Source organism: Polypterus senegalus, chromosome 2, assembly GCF_016835505.1.
Source record: "Polypterus senegalus isolate Bchr_013 chromosome 2, ASM1683550v1, whole genome shotgun sequence".
Taxonomy (NCBI): domain Eukaryota; kingdom Metazoa; phylum Chordata; class Cladistia; order Polypteriformes; family Polypteridae; genus Polypterus; species Polypterus senegalus.
The window spans coordinates 260,445,667-260,465,847 of NC_053155.1; the positions used below are offsets into that span (position 1 = coordinate 260,445,667).

The following is a 20,181-nucleotide window of genomic DNA, read 5'->3' on the forward strand; positions in this document are numbered from 1 at the left end:
ACCATTCAACTTGTCTTGATGTCTAGTTATGCAAGACATTAAGCTTTTTGGGGTGTTCCTCCTATTTTTGACTCTCTAGACCTAACAGAAAATAATTTTAGGACATTTTTGAACCAGTAAATGACACTCTTATGATAAAAGATTAAATCAAATGGTGTCATCAGCAAAAATGATTACAAGGAATTGAATTTGTGCAACCGAACCCAGGGATTTATCCCCTAATGAGATACGATCGGTCAAAGTTACTTCTTTTCACAAAACTTCGAAAAAATATGGATTGGTAATATGTGCATGTGGAGTGATGTTTTATGCTATTTCAAGGTTGCTGATCATGAATATAATATTTTTGATATTTGATTTTGTTACCAGTGGTCCTAGCCCTCTACAAGCCACTCCCAGAAGGTTAAAATGACAAAACTCAAACATAAGCATGCTGGGTATTGTATTACATTATTTCAAGGTTAGTGATTATGTATATGATGTTTTAATTTTTGATATTTTACTAGTGATATAACCCTCTAGAAAAAGGTGAAAATGACAAATTACAATTGCAATCAAGAAAATTTAGGCTGCAGACATTTAAATTAAAGTATACATTTTAATATGTCAAATATTGGGAGCAACTATTCCTTTCATGTTATGAAGCAAATCATTACATTTCTTATGAAAACCCTGAATTAGGGCATTTTATACTAATTCAGATTTTTTAAATCTTTAAGTACAGGCAGATGAAGTGACTTGCCCATGTCAGTAGCAGGACTTGAACCCACAAATTGTGTAGTCCAAAGCCTTAACCATTACACCATCAGACAATGTAGCACTGTAGGAGCTGTCACTCCATCATCATACTTTTACTACAGGAAAAGATCCTTCCCAATATTATACACTTTTGTGCTATAAAGGAATGTGCTACCGACCCTTTTTAGTTTTCAGGGCAGCTGCAGACATGACCCTGTTTTTACATTCTTCACTACAGGTGGAGACATTAACCCATATTAATACTTTTACTAATACTCTGAATACACTACCTATTCTTTTAAACTCTTACATGAAAGGAGGACAAGTCACCAAGTCTTTATACTCATACACTGCAGGCGAGGATGTCACCCATTGTTTTAGACACTAGACATGGAGAAGACAATCAGTTTAAACCTTCTTTGACTGCAGGTCCTTTATCATTCCCTCTTCACTACAGGTAGAGATGCAGAGATGTAAAATAACAAAGTACAACTACTTTGTTACTTAAGTACATTTTTTCTGCTATTTGTACTTCACTTGATAAAATGTCATTTATGGCTGGCTATTTTTGCTTTTACCCCACTACATTTTTACATCAAACAGCTTACTTTTTACGCCATTACATTTTTTAGCAAGACCTCATTACACAGACCAAACTATTGTAAATTCATAAAAGAGACCAATCAGGTGTGTTATCAACTTGGGTTACAGTTCAGAATTGCTCAGGCACAGTCAAAAGAGTGCCTTCTACTGTGCATTTGATAGGTCGTTCCCATGGTTCATGCTCACTGATGAAACGTGGAAACTGAATGTGCACTTTCCTCATAGTCATATTTAAAAATGGCACTATAGTGCTTTAGAAGAAGCACGTAGAAGTAACTGTTATTTTTTTTTTTGTCTCTTCTGATGCTATTATATATGGAGCCCCTGAAGTCCCAAAAAAGTTGTATTTTTCAGTCTTGAGTTCACAAACTACAGTATATATTGTGCAAAAAATATCCGTATGCTGTACACACAAGATATTGCAGCAGAGTCTTAAGAGCCCAATTACTGATATGCTAGAGTAAGCCTGGCTATACAAGTCACTAGCTAACTGGAGAATACAAACTGTCCCTAATAAAAGGGGTGTCAGATAATAAAAGGGGTTTCAGTTTTCCTTCAAGCTGAGGTAAGTAGTTCTGTTGCTATCTTATGCAATTTGAGCTTAGGGAAAGCTAACAGAACACTGCTCTGCCAACCAGAATCTGCTAGAGCCATGACAAACTAAGGAAAATATAGGTGGCTTAATAAATTCATATTCTAGTTTTGTGTTTAAGAGTGAACTTTGAGTAGTGATATGTTTTGCCTAGGTGAATTATTGGATTATTACTGCTCATTTATTTTTCAGTCTTCTACTGAAGTTTAAAGTGTGTGACCTTTATTTTCTCTGAGCTGTCCTTTTTATTCATCCTCCACACGATTCACTAGAAAGCATTTAAATTTAAGAGAAATGACCCATGTCCAGAGCATTCTTCAGTATAACATTGACTCTCAGATTTGTAATGGCCATTTTATTATGTTGTATTGAAGCTGAATTACTGTAGTGTAATATTGATGCAAGTTGGCTTAATGCTTATATGAGCTGGAAAATGTTATTCTGTAGAATTTGTCTGTGGGAATGCATTAAATTATGAATATATACTTTGAGACAACAAACTGGTTGTCTAGAGAATTAACAATGTACATTGAGTTTAATTGTAGTTAATTCTGTAATTTACATGAGTGTTTGAGTGGGCAATTTAAAGATAAAATTGTGCATCAAATTTAACTGGGCTTTCTTAAAAGAAGTTGTTGTATCACAATTTCAGTGAAGTATAATAAATCCAGTCTCTTTTGATTTTCACATTTTTTTATATTGTTTATCTTTTCAAGTGATATGGTGGTGAGCTGTTAACTTATTTTTTTTTTCAGTTTTGTACTTTATTTTCTTATTCTTCTCTCTTGGGTAGGGGTGCCTCACTTACTGCTGAGGGGTATCCCAATGAGTGAGACATAGTGTAAGTCATAGCCGCACTCACTAGTACAACCCTTTAGCTCGTCAAAGTGACACTGACTGAAGGCCAGATTGCATTTGCATGATTCATTATTCTATAGTGCCTTTCAGTAGCAAAAATATTGACCGTTGATTAAAATTAAAATATATGTAATATGTTCTCCAAACAAATCCTCATACCTTCTCATTATTATAATATATACTTTTACTTTTAGTATGTGAGTAATTTTGAAAGCAGATACTTTCACTTAAGTGTTATTTTAAATGAAATACTTCTTCAGTAAAAGTAAAAATTTCATGAAGTATCATTTCGGAGTACAACACAGTAGAGATGCCTCCTCATCTTCATGTTCTTAAAGCAATGTCACTTCACCTAAGACTCATTAACCCTACTGGAGGAGATACCACTCCTTTTTCGCCCTTTTTCATTCCAGATGCCAGTCATTACAGCCGAAGGCGACACCCAGACTCTCTGCTTACACAGTTTATCTCTAGTGTATCTGGTTTTCACCTTGACTTTTTACTATATGATTGTACTGTATCGTCACACAGGCGAGTCTCAAACTGACAGCCCCCAGTTCCCCGTCCACACGAGTGTCACTTCAGGGACTACCTGAGCTGATGTAATGGGAAGCACCTGTAAGGCCGCACATTAGGTGCACTTCTCAGATGAACTGTAACCTCCGGCGCCGATGAAATATCAGATTCCACACATTTACAATGACGCCAGGAAGCAGTCCAAAAACAGGAGAGAGACAAATAAGTGTATGTTCGAAAAACCAGCACTCTTACTTAGCGGTGTGGTTGCTATGACGATTATCACACTCACTCCTGCACGCGCACGCACGCGCGCCCCCCGGCCCCACAAGAAGAGAAGGCGGCGGTCTGTGGGTCTACAGTACTTACCACTCGGCACGGGGAGAGATGTCGAGGTCGAAACGTAGCCACCACTTCATTAACTACAGCCAAAAGTAGCATCAGACGAGGTCCCATTGTGCTGGAAAAGATAATAAAATAAAAAAAAATAATAATAAGCGGGTGTGAAGTGAAAACGTCAGGACCGGCGAGAATGAGCAGGAGACGCGTAAGAGGAGACGAATGAAATGAGCCTCGGGAAGGACGGCAGCGCTTGTCACTGGTGTAAATGAGCGGGGAAATCCAAAGCCGGCTTCTGTGTGACACTGCAGAGGACTCGCAATGACCCTGAGCTATTCTGACATATTTTTGATATTGTAAACTGATAAGTGCATAAAAAGGAACGTTTTTAATAACGCGCAGAAGCCGCTTGTGATACTGAAAACCATCGGCAGCTACCGCGTTCCTGTCGCTCTGCTTGTGTGCCTTCATTCCGCTTTTTAGAAATCGGACTGTGGCTAGCAGCTGTAGTTCAAGTGTACCGTTCTGCGTAAAAACCCAAATGTGCTTTTAATTTCGATTTTGATCGGCTAACTTGACAGAAGTTTTGACTAGTGATGTTCCCCTCGAGAATAACAATCGCCAGTCATCGTGGATATGTGTAGACATGTTGCAGTTCGAGCTTGTCAAGAAGGTACTTGGACTTTCTCTTTAAAATAAATTTGGCCATTCAATAATATTGATTTTTTTTCTTCATTGTTTTACCTAAAATGATTACAAAAGTAAAAGAACTTCAGTTAGTAAGTTCAAATTGTTACCCGATTTCACAAGACTGAAATGAAAATGGTGAATTATGCTGTAATACAGGTTGAGGCATATTGGAAACAAAGAGTGAGACAATGATGGAGGCTAAAGCTTTTTTATTTTAAAGTGTGAAATACGTTTTTTGTGTCTGGTTTCCATTTTGGAGGTGGCCAATATCCAACGAATGAAAATAAATAGCCCGCTTATCAAACATTACATCTTCGGGCAGATTTTAACACCCGTCTATCATCCCACAACTGATCATCCTCTGTGTGGCGTGTTCGTATTCTCTCAGTGTCGGTTTTTATCCTGGTATGGTACACTTCATTTGTGTGAGAGTGCACTGCAGCACAGAGTCCAATGTTGTTTCCTGCGCAGTGTCCAGTTCTATCAGGATGGCTTCTAGCCATTGTGACGTTAAATTGGATTAAACAAGCTCGATAATGAATGTGTGCTTGTCTGGGCAACCCTTATGAAACACAGAAGATTATACTTGTGGTCTGTTTCAGCTAAAGGAGTTGTGTGGTTGAATTAGTGTGTGTATTACAGGAGCTGACTTTGTGAATCACTCTTTTTAAATTATATATGAAATGGGATGTACTGTATGGATGGAAAGGTGTTCGGCTGCCGTAGAGCTCCAGAGTCCAGGGTATAAATCCTGACCTGGGAACTCCCTGTGTGAAGTGTTTTACATGCTCCCCTTGACTGCATGAGGATCTTTGAGTTCTGTGGTTTTCTTCCTATTTCCCAATCTGTGTTAGGTCAATTGGCACTTCAGATATAGCCGTGTATGAGTGAGTGTGCATTGTGAATCCTTGTGCTCAGTGTGGTCTAACTTCACTCCACTGTACTTTACACATACTATGTTTTGTGATTTGTGAAATGCACTTGGTAATAATAACTAACGTTTTCTCTGAGCATGTCTTTCATTATGAAAATGGTTTATTCACTTAAAGTAGTTTTGTTAATATTGCCTTAATTAGTCTCATTGTGTGGCTTTTGTTTACTTCTGCAGAGTTCTTTTACTAAACTGCCCATTTCACTCTGTAAATAAATAATACAGTCTTCTTCTAGGAAACATTTCTTCTGAAAAAAGCTATTGGTTGTTTAATTCTTTGGGGCACTGCATTCTTGCTTTTACTGACTAAACTGACCTTTTAAAGCCCAATCAAGGGCATCTGTTAGCTATTTTATCAATAGGGCTGCCTGATTCAAAGAAAAACAAACAAACTATATACATGGTACATAATCCTTGGATCTTGAAATCCAACACATTTTCAGTATGTTTTGTTAGGATAATATCTTAGTCAGGTTACCAGTAAGATTTTTCATCAAGACCATTAAAAGCAATTGTGATAAGAACAGGCAATAGGGCAAAACTAGCCTGTCCATCCTAGTCACCTAGATTTTCCGAAATGCCAATTTAACATTTAATTTACGTTAAGTTAGGCAAAACATAGTTTTAATTATGCGTTGGACCAGGAATACAACTGTAATTTTGAGTTTGACCTTTGTAAGATAATCAAATTTTCATTCATTGGGTTGCTTAATAAGTTGTACTCTGTTCCTAACTTCTAATCGTATACTTTTAATCCTTTATATGTCATATCTGTCGTAAGATTAATTCTTTACACAAAACCCTACATGCTGGATGAAAATGATTTCCTCATGAGCTCAGTACTTTTTAAAGTTGCATACAAAGTAAACAATTTGCTTGCGCACATGAACCTGTATTTGAATTTGTAAATTTGCATTCTGACCTTTGCTGTTCCTCCGTATTGCCAGTTGCTGTACTGTTAATGCCAAGGTTTAAGGTAAACCAAAATAAATCCTTCCACTTTTATAATAAATTACATCAATATACAAGTTTCAAACAATTTAGAAGAAAGATTTTGCTATTATTCTGTGCTATTTGTGTTGTTATTTACCTTTAGGTATTACCCATTTATACTTCTACCATGCTGTTTTGTAGAACTGACTTGCTGATGGTAATACTTACATTGTGCCAAGTTCACTTTTTTCACAGTATTCAATATTGGTGTTGCTTTTTTAACCACATTTTAGAGGGGTTGATTCAAACTTTCTACCCAAGTAATGAGGTGACGAACAGACAGTAGCCTGACTTACAGTTGCAGTCCCCTTTGAATTGAGAATCTTCAAAAAGAAAAATGGATTTCAAATTACTTTCAAACCTAATGGTAATAATTGATTGTGATTATGGTATGCAATATAGTGAATTAAATGACTTACAAAACGTATTAAAGGCATTTTTTTCATACTGTGGATTGTTATAAATGATTAGCCATAAATTTCAGTCAGTAAACATTGTTAGACAATAATTGAGACTAATGTGCCTTTGTTGTAGCCAGATGTTTTCCTGCATGGATATATGTAGGATTATACTTTGTGTAAAAACAAAAAAGAAAAAAAACTGGGATTGGAAATATATTTGTTTGTGCAGAGCAGGAGCTGCTTAATACTGCTATCTCAAGTATCTAATGCCCTGGGCTCAGTGACGTTTGTTTTCCCCTGGTCTGAATGTGTTTATATCTGTATAATATCAGTTTTCCTCCGACACAACCAAAGATGTACATTTTAGATTGATTGGTAATTCTATTTTGGCCATTTGTGTGCAAGTAAACCCTGTATTGAACTGGATCTAACCTTCCCTGTTGTTCTCTGTTGGACTAAATATGTTTGAAAGCATGTGCAGTATGTACTGTATCTGTGCACAGACCTCTCCTATACCACTAGCTAGTGGTCAGAGCTTGAAAATCGGAAACACTCCATGAATCTGCCAATCCATTAATCCATCTACTTGCCCATCTATCTATTTTTCTGTACTCGCTGATTTGAATTGGATTGTTTGTTTTGTTGTTTTAATGTCTAGTAGAATACAATTCCCATGTCTGTATTACAAGGCCGCAGATGTCCTAGTCTGTTCCTGCCAGTTCCGACTATGTAAGGCAGCATGGAGGCCTGTCCTTTAACATTAGATATATTGAATATGTAGCATGTGGATATGAAAGGAAATTACAGTATTAATAAAGTAACAGTTGCCCTGCGGTGGGCTAGCTCCATGCCTAGGGTTTGTTTCCTGCCTTGTGCCCTGTGTTGGCTGGGATTGGCTCCAGCAGACCCCCGTGACCCCGTAGTTAGGATATAGCTTGTTGGATAATGGATGGATGGATGGATAAAGTAACAGTTTTCAGGATTCCCTTATTTATAATATCTGGTTGTTCAGTGCCTGTCAATGCTGATATTCTTGTGTTTGAACAGTCAGATGTAGTAAGTACTGCATGTGAAAATCATTGACTATCAAGTCATATCCAGCTTGTAGTCTTTTCATAGCAAATTGTGTACTGCATGCAAGAAAGTGTTTTTTCCCTTTTTATTCAGTAGATTACTGTTTGTTCACAATGTGTTCAACAGCTACAGGAAATTACTCCAAAGGTTTTTGTTGTCCTAAACATGTGCTTATCTCTGACTGATCAGAGCCCAAGTTACATAAATCCAAGAAGAAAAACAATGAAGAGGAGAGGCATGCATAACTTCTTATTTCTCTAAATCTTAATGAGTCTCAAGAATTCAGTCATAATTTAGATTATTTTTTAAACTCCCTGGAAGTCTTTAAATTACTGACAGTGTCTAAACACTGACCTGTTATTGCCGATAATGAGGTCCCCTACATACAACATCAGGTACTGTATTATGAATGTTAAACTTAACATCTTATTTTTATAACCATCACAGAGCACACATTAAGAGCTGAAATGCAATTTTAATGTTTGTTGTTCTATTGTACTGTTTTGGTACTTAAATGGCTTAGCTGTCAAACATATCTTCTTCCATTCAGATATTCTTCTCATTCCATATTCTTGCCAGTGTGAAATCCAATTTCTGTTCATTTCCTGGTTAACCTAAGGTCATCCTGACCTGGCCTTTATAAACTGTAATATATATAATTGAAATTTAAGAAAATGTTGTCTTCATTAAATATTAACTAGGAGTATTTTGCATAAAAGTTGATTTTTAGAGGCAGCTGTTTCATTTACTTAAGAAATACATTATAAGTATGATATAATTAGGATGCTGGATGTCTAGGTTTTTTGCAACACTTCAAATATTAGATAACTGGTGTCTTTTCTTAGGAAAGTCCTTGCCAACAATGGATACACATTATAAGTGATTGTCTGATCTCAGTCCTTTCATGCGTTTTATATTTGTAAGTTATGTTGAGCAGCATGATAAAGTTAATATTGCCTGCATATCATATGCAAGACAAGTGTCAGTATATCTAAAAAAGTGAATGAAGCTCATTTCACATATGAGCAGGAATGATTGTATTGTATCTGTCAGCATGTTAAACTTTGTCTTATCCAATACAGCCATTCACTAGAATAATGTTTACTTTTATGGATACTATTATCTGTAAACATGTGAATTAAACATCTATAAATAAAAAACATAAATTAATGTTACCTTATTAAAATGTTTTCCTGTTCAAAGCAGTGTCATTCATTTTGGTCCTCTGTTTCTCATACATCCTCTCTCAGTCACTTTCTTTCCCTCTCCCTCTCTCTCTTTCTGTCTGTGCACAGGCTGGGTCAGTTGCTGTACCTTTTCTGCTAAAGAAGGCAACTAAGACATCCTGTGGGAATATCCTGCGGAATTTATATGTTGTTCCTTATTTGGGATTGGGAAGCACACATTTTTGTGTGAGGGTGTTTTTTTCCCTGTAGATTACAGGAAATCACAGGGTCCTAATGCTTATCAAGTTACTTTTTATTTTAGTAGTACCATTTTTAGTTTATTCTTATTACAATTGTACTTGCATAGTTTAACATTTGTCTAAAAAAGATATCATCAATTATAATGTAAATATTAAAGGCTTAATAACCTGTAGCAATAAGAACTAATTACTTTGTATGCTTTATGTCATACAGTTGTATTGTTTTTTTCTGCTTTATTGATAGCAGTTTAACATACTAAACTAGTTAATGTTATCCATTCAGTATTTGTTTTCCTTATAATCCAACAACTACTAATCTTTTATTGAGGAAAAACTGACACTTCTGCAAAGCAGAACATAGTTAACAATATAGCATAACGATCAAAAATGTTAGGTTAAAGATGTTACACAAAACTTGACAATAGCATACCAGAAATAACATTTTATTTGTTTCTGTACTTTGCAATTTTTCTTGAAAATATTTTCATTTATATTTTAGCAGGTTGTGCAGTTTTTTGCTATTAGAGAAGCCCAGAATTTACATGGTGAGCACACATTATGCAGTTGAAGATCACTTACAATTTAAAGTATCATTTTATACATTGACTATGGACTTTATATTTATTTGATAATGTTAATCATCCCTTTGATTGATACTTTATCTTTATAAATGTATATTAGGCATTTTATAATAATTTCCTCTAGGAGATGATCGAACCTAGAATTATGTGTGATAAACATACCATTTTCAGGTACAGTAGTGTAGAAAATTAAATGGGTTGGTTTTGTATGTTGAGTAAAATTAGAAGTTTTTTGTAATTTTATTTCTCATCTGTAAGTACTCTGTGAATAGCAGTAATCTGACTAGGGTCAAAGATGGTTTGAAACTGAAGTAACAGTCCTATATGAAAATATGACCCCTGCTGCTCTTTGTGGAAACTTTCACTTAATTATATTTGTCTTCATTATGTTTTTCTGTGCACTAAATTTTTGTTTTTGATTTGTTTCACTTCCCTGTGGGTTTGGAGGCAGTGGTCATACTATTTATATTTTACTTGATTGAATTATTGCTATAGGTTTAGGACTGCTTTTACTATAGTAAGAAAAATTTTCTGGAAAATATATAGCTTAAATTATTGTGTGGTGAAAAGGACATTAATTAAAGTTTGGGTATCTAGTTTTTTTAATGTCACAAGTCTACAGATATGTTTTTTATTGAATATAATATTTTGTCACTTTTTTGGAGTCTGTATTTTCCGATCCTTTGAATATCACATTTAGTTTCAAAGGAAACACCTGGCAAATTGAGATAAGCTGTGTCTCCCAGTGACCCTGAATAAGCTTAACTGGTTTTGAAAATGTGTAGGTGGTTGGATGGACAGTTGATAGTTTTTTTTTGTTGTTAATATTCCATGAATAGACTCCTTTTTTGGGAAATTGTTAGTTTGTAATTTCAGAAAGGACAATGTCAGAAACTATACTGAATTATTTAACAGTAACTGCATATAAATATGTTTAACAAAATGGCATATTACATTTCCAGATACTTTTCATACTAAAAGTATATGCTCCTCCACTTTTCCATCATTTATTAATTCCATTTTATCTTATTTGGGATCATAGCAAAGAACACTGTCTATCAATTAAAGTAAAATATAGCATCTACTTTTGAATGTCTTTTGTAGCGTATCAACATAATGTGGAGGTTTTCCTTGTAAACATTTGAAGAAAAGAGCTTTATACTGTTTAAGTTAAAAGTAAACATCTCAAAGATCTGTTTATTATGCAAATAGGTGACTTTGCAATGTAACAGCTAGGCTGGTTGTGTGTGTGATGGACTGATGGTCTGCCCAGGGATGATCTCTGCATTATTCCCTATGCTTGGTATTTTATGCACCTAATAAGTATAATATAGACAGAAGGAGATAATGTATTCATCTGTTTTAAAATATCTAGAAGTTTAAGAAGGTCTTACACTTTATTATTTCTATAGAAACAAATATGTGTGTTCATGCTGTTTAGAATTTAATTTAAGCATAAAGGGCATTTGGAACAATGTCTATTTTTTTTACCCAACCATTTAATTTACTGTGAAATGTGCTTGGCTTATTTAAATCATATTCTATTCAATATAGAGCAGATTAGTCTCATCTTGTATCACAGTTTTCCAGGTTAATTTAAAAAATGTAAAACATCTTAGAAACAGCATTGCACAAAATTAAAAATATCATACTTACATTTAGTCCAGAGCCTGTTTGTTTTATTTAAGGCATCCATATGACAGTTGTAAGTGACTTTGTCAGTGCCTGTCTCAGCTCCCTTTCTCCTCCCAGTCATGAGGAATCCGTTTGTTAGTGTGAATACGCCAGCATCTGAAGCCAGTGCTCTGATTCTGCACAGCTCATTCAGGCATTGTGCTCTTATCATAAAAGGAGTTTCACTCTGTATATGTATAGATCTGAGATATTTTATTTTTTACACAATAATACACCAACTGGAAATCAGATTTTCTTATTTTACTTTTTGTTTTCAGTTGACTTTTTAAAGGCTTATTCAGTCCATTCTCCTGCAACAGGGAGATCCCTGTGGTATTTCTAGGAAGGGGTGTAATTGCTTTGTAATTAATAGTTTTAGTAAATGCTTTTCTGTATTGTAAATTTACTTTACAAGCTAGTTGGTATTGTATTTGAAAATATGTGTCATCTTTCACTCTAACACCTTTTTTTTGTTTTAAGCATACTGTATAGTCCTCTGAAATATAAAAGTATTAATTTAATTAACATTTTATTTTATTTTTTTGCTATTGTGTGAATGCCTTTATTATGTAACAGAATCTTAACATTAGTGAGAATGTTAAATGCTCTTAAAACCTCAGAAATACAGACTTATTAATTGACACTTGACACAGAATTCTATGTACAGTATATGTGTGTGTATAGGTAAAAGGCAGCACAATGTAGCAGTGGTCAGCATTGGTGCCTAAAGTTACAACACCGGCTCGTGACCATTTTGCAGTTTGCACATTCTCCCTGCGTTCACATGAGTTTTTCTCCAGATACTGCAGCTTTCCTCCCATATCTTAAAGATGAATCTGTAGTCTTAAATTGAGTAAGTTAATGCAAAAAGTTCAAGCCCCCCCATATATATATATATATATATATATATATATATATATATATATATATATATATATATATATATAGTCACGTGCATGGGAGGCAGCTAAAGGGCTCGAGTGAAGGCAGTTCTGAGTCATGCTGGGATGTGGCAGAGTGCACTAACTCTCTTTCTCACTTCCCTGTAGACCAAACCCGGGAGGCTCCACCTGGCTCTCTTGACATCACTTCTGGGACCGAACCAATGGAAACAGACCATACCAGCTCCGGCCCCCCTGATGTCACATCCGGGCCTGATCCAATGAATAATGAACACGTGCCCGATCCTTATGACCTCACTTCCTGTCTTCCCCTTTAAAAGCCTACCCTTTTCCCTTCTCCCACAGTCTGGTTTTGGACTCCATTGTATGCACTTCAGTGCTCGTTGCTTTAAAAAAACGACTTTGCAGCCAGGATACCAAATTATATGGGTGGCTGCCCCAAACCTTTATCTGTCTTTGTCTCGTTTTGTGACTATATATATATATATATATATATATATATATATATATATATATATATAAAACACGGGGGCTTTGCCCCTTGCACGCTTCACTTGCCAGTCCCCCTGGTCTGCGCTATGCACCAGCCACTTCACGTTACTGCTGCTCTTGTATGTGGATTTCACTTTCACCAAACAACAAATTTTTTCATTCTTGCGGATATACCTCCTCATTGGGAGGAAACACTACTTTTTCCTGATGGCACACAAATTAGACAATCTACAAGTTGAAAGGAGGGACAAATTAAAGTTAACAAAGTTTATCAGAGTGTGGCCACACACATCAGAAAGGTTGTTTTGGGCTGAGGTGTGCCCCCGTCTGTTGAGTAGGCTGACAGAGAAGTTCTTGAAATGTACTGAACAGTAATGTACTACAAGTTAGTATTAGTGAATCAAAAGGGAATTAATTATAAGTGGATTCGCTTTAAATGAAACACAACCTGGTGTGAATTTTGAAAAAATAGGATTAAGGGTTAGATTTATAATAAAATACCATTTGTTTTGCTGAATGTTTACACAGCACATATATATATTTTTTCCACATTTCGTGTTTTAAAGACAAAGTAATTCCAACTTAGTTTCATTGTTTGTGCCATAAGGAAATGAGAAAGACCTCTGTGTTCATGTTCAGAATTTTATTTTATCATTTCAGCAAAATACTAAAGTATATGGTTAACATCTATCTATATTTTGTTTTTTGATTAAAATAAATAATAACTACTTCTGTATATAATAAAACTCTTTTAAGGTAAAGAATGTCCATGAAAGGGATATGGGCAAAGCTAATGCCTAGGTCCAATTTTTGTAATAGATTTTTACTGTCACTGCCACCTTCTTCCAATGACCAGTATCCCTAAAACCATCTCTGCTACATCAACAACTCTTAACACATCAACTGGAATGGCCAGTGTCAAGTCCACATCTGACCATCTGTATGTGATGTCCATAACTGAAGACCAAATAAGGAGACAGCTGAGGAAGCTACACACAGGAAAAGCCGTAGTACCAGATGGAGTCAGTCCTCAGGTTCTTAAGGCCGGTGCTGACCAACTTTGTGGTGTGCACTGTTACCTGTTCAGTCTGTCCCTAAGGCTCCTAAAATGCCAATGCTGTGGAAATGTCTTACATTGTTCCTGTTAAAAGGAAGGCAGGCACCTCTTCACCAAATGAGTACAGACGAATGGAACTTGCATCACATATCATGAAGACCTTTGAGAGTCTGGTCCTGCACTATATGAATTCTCTTGTATTCGACTACTTTGACCCAATGCAATGTGAAGTTATCTGTCTACTCCACAAGGCTTATTCTCATTTGGGCAGCACTGTGAGGATTATGTTTTTTGATTTCTTCAGTGCCTTTAGTACCATCCAGTCATCCCTGTTAAGGGTTAAGTGCAGAGCTTTGTAGGTACTGAGCCTATTGTGTTTTGGATGATGGACTATCTGTTGGGCAGACGACAGTTTGAGGTTTAAGGAATGTGCTTCTGATACAGATGTGACCAACACTGGAGCACCACAAGGTACACTACTGTCTCCTTTTCTCTTCAGTCTGTACACTTCAGACTACAAATATAACACCAGGTCATGTCACTTGCAGAAAATTTCAGAAGATTCTGCATTTATGGTGCATATTGATAAAGGGGATTAGACAGAGTACAGGAGTCAGGTGGGGAACTTTGTTTTTTGGTGGAAAGAGAATTGTCTGCAAAGTAGCAGAAGCAAGGAGCTGGTTATTGACTTTCGCAGCACCAAAGAGCCTCTGTGTCTGTGACTATTCAAGGGGTCGATGTAGTGTTGGTCCACTCCTTCAAGTACTTGTTGGTCCACATCAATGATAGGTTAGACTGGTCTTGTAACACAGAAAAATTATATAAGAATGGGCAGAGCAGGCTATTTTTTCTTAAGAGTTTACATTCATTTAATATGAGTTGTGACGTCTTCTACAACTCTGTGATGGCCAGTGTGATTTTCTGTACTGTGATGTGCTGGACTGGGAACATCACTTCAAGAGAGGCCCACCTAGTTAACAAACAAATTAAAAGGCAAGCTCAGTTTTAGGATGCACTCTGGACCCCATGAAGGTAGTAGCAAAGGAGGCAATGAAAATAAAACGGTTTGCCATTATAACAATGTTGCACATCGTCTCTCTGACACACTAACACTGGGGGCTTTCAGCCAATGAATTATTCAGCACAAGTGTGTCAGTAAACACTACTGGGACTCCTTTATACCAACAGGAATGTGTCTGCATAATGCCTCACTGAGGCAAGTGTTTTGAACTAATGCACAGAGAAGCACGACTTTGACTATATTCCTGTCATATGCAAGATGCTGGGAGTGGAAATCAATCAGAAGGCACGAGTTGACAGTGGACTTGTTGAAAGGAGCCAAGAAATGCAATTACTTGTTCTGGAAACCTTTAGAAAAGCATAAGCACTTATGGCAACTTCAGCACTTAAATACTCCATTTTATGTCATTTGGAAGTTAGATACACTTGAAAGACTAACTGGGAACCCAGAGCTCTTTAAAAAATACAGAAAATAACACAGGAACCAGGTTCTAACTGACTTAAGTGTGACTCCACTTGTGCGGCCACAAGTTAAGTATGCTGTGTCTTAATGAAACTGGAAAAATCATAGACAGATATTTGAGCAGCTGTGTACTGTAGGTATGGACTAACAGTAACAATTTATTAAGAAAATAGAAGGAAACGACAAGTAGTCAGTAAATTCTTCCTATAGTTTTAGAGTGTAGTGAGGCCCTACGCCAAGAAGACCAGCTAAGTTATCATCCCGTCTTAACCCATTTTATTGGAGTTGTGTGCTACAAAGACAAAGTGTTCCAAGTAAAACAAGTCACGATATCAAATGTTTTCATTTATTTATCAAGACTTTTGAATTAAAGTTTGTCACTTAGCTAACTGATTTCAAGTGCTGTGTAACTACATTTATAAACGTCTTATGCTGGTAACACATGGAAAATGCCATTCTCAAATCAAAGAGTACACACTGACACGACCTTTCTGGCACACCCATCGGTTGTGTTAATTGCCGCGTCGACTTTTGAGGGCTCCTTTCCTTAAGATCTGTAAAGTCTGGTTTATGAACAGGATTTCTTGTTTTTTCTGCATTGCTCTCACGACTGGTAGTATGCCTGTTTTTTTACCTTTTGCTGAATGTGTGTTTCACACTAGAACAAAATGAAACACAGTGTACCTAGAAACTTTCTGCCAGCTTCTCCTGACAATATTTGCTTCTACTAAATGTGAAGCAGGGTGTCTTATTTTGATACTTTTTCATGCACCTCCCTTTATGTATCCACATGTAGAGTTTACTGCAAATTTGTGCTTTTCAAACATAATATAACATTATTAGCATGGCTTACTTGCACACACGACCACACTGATATTCCATCAGAGCTAATTTGGAATCATTAATTAACTTAATATGCATTACTTTGAGGACTCATGAGAAAAACTCACACCAACCCAGAAAAGTAGGCAAACTTCACATAGACAATGACCAAGCCAGGTTTTAAACCCCAGATTTATCCCCGTTTCCTTCTTTGAAAATGAAATATATATTTTGCCTCAATATATTGATGTATTTTCTTTAGCCTACTTTGCCAATCATGTTAGATAATACTAAATGATCATTTTGTTATGTCTGTCTGCACTCCCCATATAGATGGTGCCATTTGAACAGACAATGCTTGTTAAGTTAGAAAGATAGAAATCCCAGCAGATCCCAAGTGCGCAGCTGAAGCGGAATTGACTAAACGAAAGATTTAAATGACATGGTAATGGTTGCAAGAAGTGGCAATATAAGTGTGTCAGGAATAGAAATTCCTCAGGGCTTTTCCAATTAATGGCTTTTATGTGGTGAGAAAACAGACCATTAATTTAAGGGTAATGAAGGAGCCTGATTTGACTTGTTCAGGGTAAGATGGTATTAGCCTACCAAAGCATGAGTGGTGTAGAACACGTCACTATGTATAACTCCTATTTCGTCATGGATTAAGTGTTGCAACAGGTGATTTCACCAAGATTCACTCCTATCAACAGACAAAAAAATAACATTTTCAGAGAGCTAAGGAACCCTGGACATTGAAGGACTGCAAAAGCATTACCTGGTTTGATGAATCACTGTTCCTGCTGATTCACACCATTGAGAGTAGTAGGAAGTAGTAAAAAGCAACTAGAGTTTATGAAGTCATCACTAGTGGCAGCAGTGTAATGGCGTGAAGTGAATTTATGTGACAATCACTGGGCTCTTTGATACATGCAATCACATCCAGATGCCACCAGATAGCTGAGTGTCATTATCAAGCAAGTCCTTATCTTTATAGTAGCTATTTACACCTGCACCAGTGACCCTTTTTAGCAGCATTATCCTCTATGCCTCAAGGCTGTAGTATTATATAATATATAAAAAAGACCTGTGTGTGTGTGTTTGTATATGGAGCAGTCCACTCTGCTCACGCTCAATCACAGCTGCTAGATGGAGCATGCTTGCACTTGTAAATTTTTTCGGCACTTGCATGCACCTCACTATAAAAGACCAGTGTGAAGCAAACGCTGCCGCGCAACAACGACGTTAAGCTAATGACACAGATGAAGAGACACAACATCAAAACAAAGCGACAGCGGCTCAGCAACATGCAAGTGAAACACCTCAGCAATGGAGAGCAAGGCTTGAAGTTTTCACCAGAAACACTGTCTTTCTGGAGGTATTTTCTCGAGATAAGGATTAATAGGACCCCGGATACAGATAAGATATGGTATTGCCAGTGCCTTCTTACGAAAGCCAGTGGGGCAGCAAGCACAGGTGGGTCCACGTCCTCTGCACTGGGTAATTCTTAAGAGTTAGCTGACACCTCTCCATGTTCACGAATATAGTAAAACTGCTAGGGTGTCTTCGGGGTGTTTTTTGTCCTGAAGACTACACAGCTAGTTTTATATATTTATATAAAAATTCTATAAATATGTATCCATTATGTTATAGTTTTATATGGTCTTATCATTGTTTTTGTATAGTATTTCATTTGAATGTTGTTTTGTTTCTTTCTGTATTGTTCTCTTTTGAGTTTTTATTTAGTTGTTTGTTTTAACTGTTAGTTATGTAGTCTTTGTTCTTCATTTATACTTTAGTTAATTCTTCACTGTGTTTTGTCAATAATATAAAATTGTTAAGGTAAGGAGTGACCCCCAATTAAATAGTGGCTTCCAGGTGTAACAATCAGTTTTGATCCTGGTGCCTGAGGTTATAAAAGCTCAAGGTAGCCGCCACCTCAGTGCAGTGACATTTGCTCCTTGCTTTCTTCCTTATGGTATGTTGCGATCTCTGTTGGTTTTTCCTAGGTCATGTATATTTTGCAGTTTTTAGATAAAGGATTTTGGATTGTTAAATTAATGGCAAGTCCTCATTTTTGGTTTGCTTTTGTTTGATTCTTTGAATTTCAAATGTAGTATTTCATATTGTTATACTCTTGTTTTTGAGTTTTCTTAATTATTTAATGACCTAACTTTAAAATTTTGAGTGGCCAGTTTATTCTAATGGTTTGCCTCCACACTTATGGTAAAGCCTATGCTCATTCATTTTTATAATTAATATAAGTAAACAGAAGCCTTCGGTTGTATGAAGTATCATTTTCATGTAGTGGTACAGTGCTTAGGCTTCCTCACAGATCCAATCTTTTGGCTTCATGTCCCAACCAGAACAGTTTTATGAGTTATTTGAAATGAAAAAAGAAGCTACAGGTTTATCAAAATAAAAAAATCCTTGACTCTTTTGACTAGCAAATAGCTTTTTGTAACTTGTCAAAACTAGGCTCATTTTATTCAGCACCTTTCAGAGGGGGCACCATGGGGTAAAACTATTTACAAACTATCAGTGAGAAAAAAGCAGAAATGTTGGAAAATAATAATAATAATTCTTTACATTTAAATAGCGCTTTTCTCAATACTCAAAGTGCTCTCCATGCAGGGTGTTGGGGGAAAAAAACATCAAGGAAAAGGTGAGATAGCCAAAAAGCAGCATGAAGTTTACAAAAAGACAAATAAGCACACCTTACTGATTTTGTCTGATCACATAATCATAGGCTATGTAGGGCTTGGGATCAAGCTGTGACACTGAAAAAAATATTCTGTAATGTAAGCAGCTTCATCGTAACATCTCATTGGTTTAAGATGTGGACTATTTTCCAAAAAGCTTTAAGGGCTTTTATGTGTAACTTGGCTCTTAGAATGTGTCCTTCATTGATTTGTCATTCTGTATCATTCCTCCAGTTATGTAACAATTGCATAATGGTTAGTGCTTCTGTGTCACTAAATCAGTGTCACAGATTTGAATGTCTCACCCAGTCGTTATCAGTTTGGAGTTTTCTTGTTCTCCCTGTGTCTCTGTAGGTGTTCCTTAGGATACTCCAGTTTTACATACACATCTCAAAGACATGCATGTTAGGTAAATTGGAGACTATAATGTGCCCCTTTATTGGTTGACATGTGTAAGAGGACCCAATTTTTAACTAATACTCTCTAATGGGTTGGTTCTTGCCATGCACCCAGTGGTGTATGAATTGGGTTTAACTGACAGTGAAGATAAAGTGGATAAGTGAGTTGGGAATTTTGTGTGTTTGTCTGTTAATGTGTGTTTTCTTATCTTTGAACACTCTTCTGCGTATACAGTTATTTTTTTTTATTTTTTTTGTAGAACAGCAGCAATTCTTATGTGATAATGTGAAATACATTTTTTGCTTTGGTAATCAGACAGAAAACACCAGCGTGCTCTGCAGAGAGACTGGCCTGACCTTTTTTTTGGTTTCCTTGAAGATGCTGCCTCCCAGTGGTCAAGCTAAAAACAGCATCATTTAACTCCAGTGTTAAAAGTGCTGGGGTGTTGTGCCAGGTTAGCCATTATGGATGTAACGAGCTTGGCTTCTCATTACTTCAGTGTTAATGAAAGAAAAAGTTACACAAGTGAATAAAGGTGTTAGTGTATAAAATGTAGGTGTTCTAAGTAAATGTGATCATAAATGGCATCTAGTTTTCAAACATGCTTTGTTTTGTTTTAATTGTTATAGAGTGGTAAAGAAGATGAGATGCAACCCAGCACTGTCAGGTGGAAGACAAATGATTAAAGAACACGCACACACATACACACATACACACACACACTTGCTCCACTGGGTTCAGCACCTTTATTAGTTCCGACCTGTTTGAATGCACTTTTGTTTGGTATTAAATTTGAGAAATGACTAAAACAAGAATGAATCCAATAAACCACCTGCATACCTTTAACTGACTAGCACATGCAGGTAGGAATTTTACTGTACTCTGTATATGTGACACTAGAGACCATCTAA

General features: G+C 36.3%; 1 protein-coding gene across 1 annotated transcript in view; it reads right to left on the reverse strand.

The window, feature by feature from the left end:
* Positions 1–9,075, reverse strand: part of lrrc32 (leucine rich repeat containing 32) — a 41,152-nt gene extending 32,077 nt beyond the window's left edge. Inside the window, exons 1-2 of the mRNA XM_039745434.1 lie at positions 8,912–9,075; positions 3,677–3,767 (exon numbers count right to left, since the gene is read on the reverse strand). Of these exons, the coding sequence (XP_039601368.1) occupies positions 3,677–3,763 (87 nt within the window). The 5' untranslated portion in view covers positions 3,764–3,767; positions 8,912–9,075. The remainder of the gene's footprint in view (positions 1–3,676; positions 3,768–8,911) is intronic.
* Between the last annotated feature and the right edge of the window lie 11,106 nt (positions 9,076–20,181).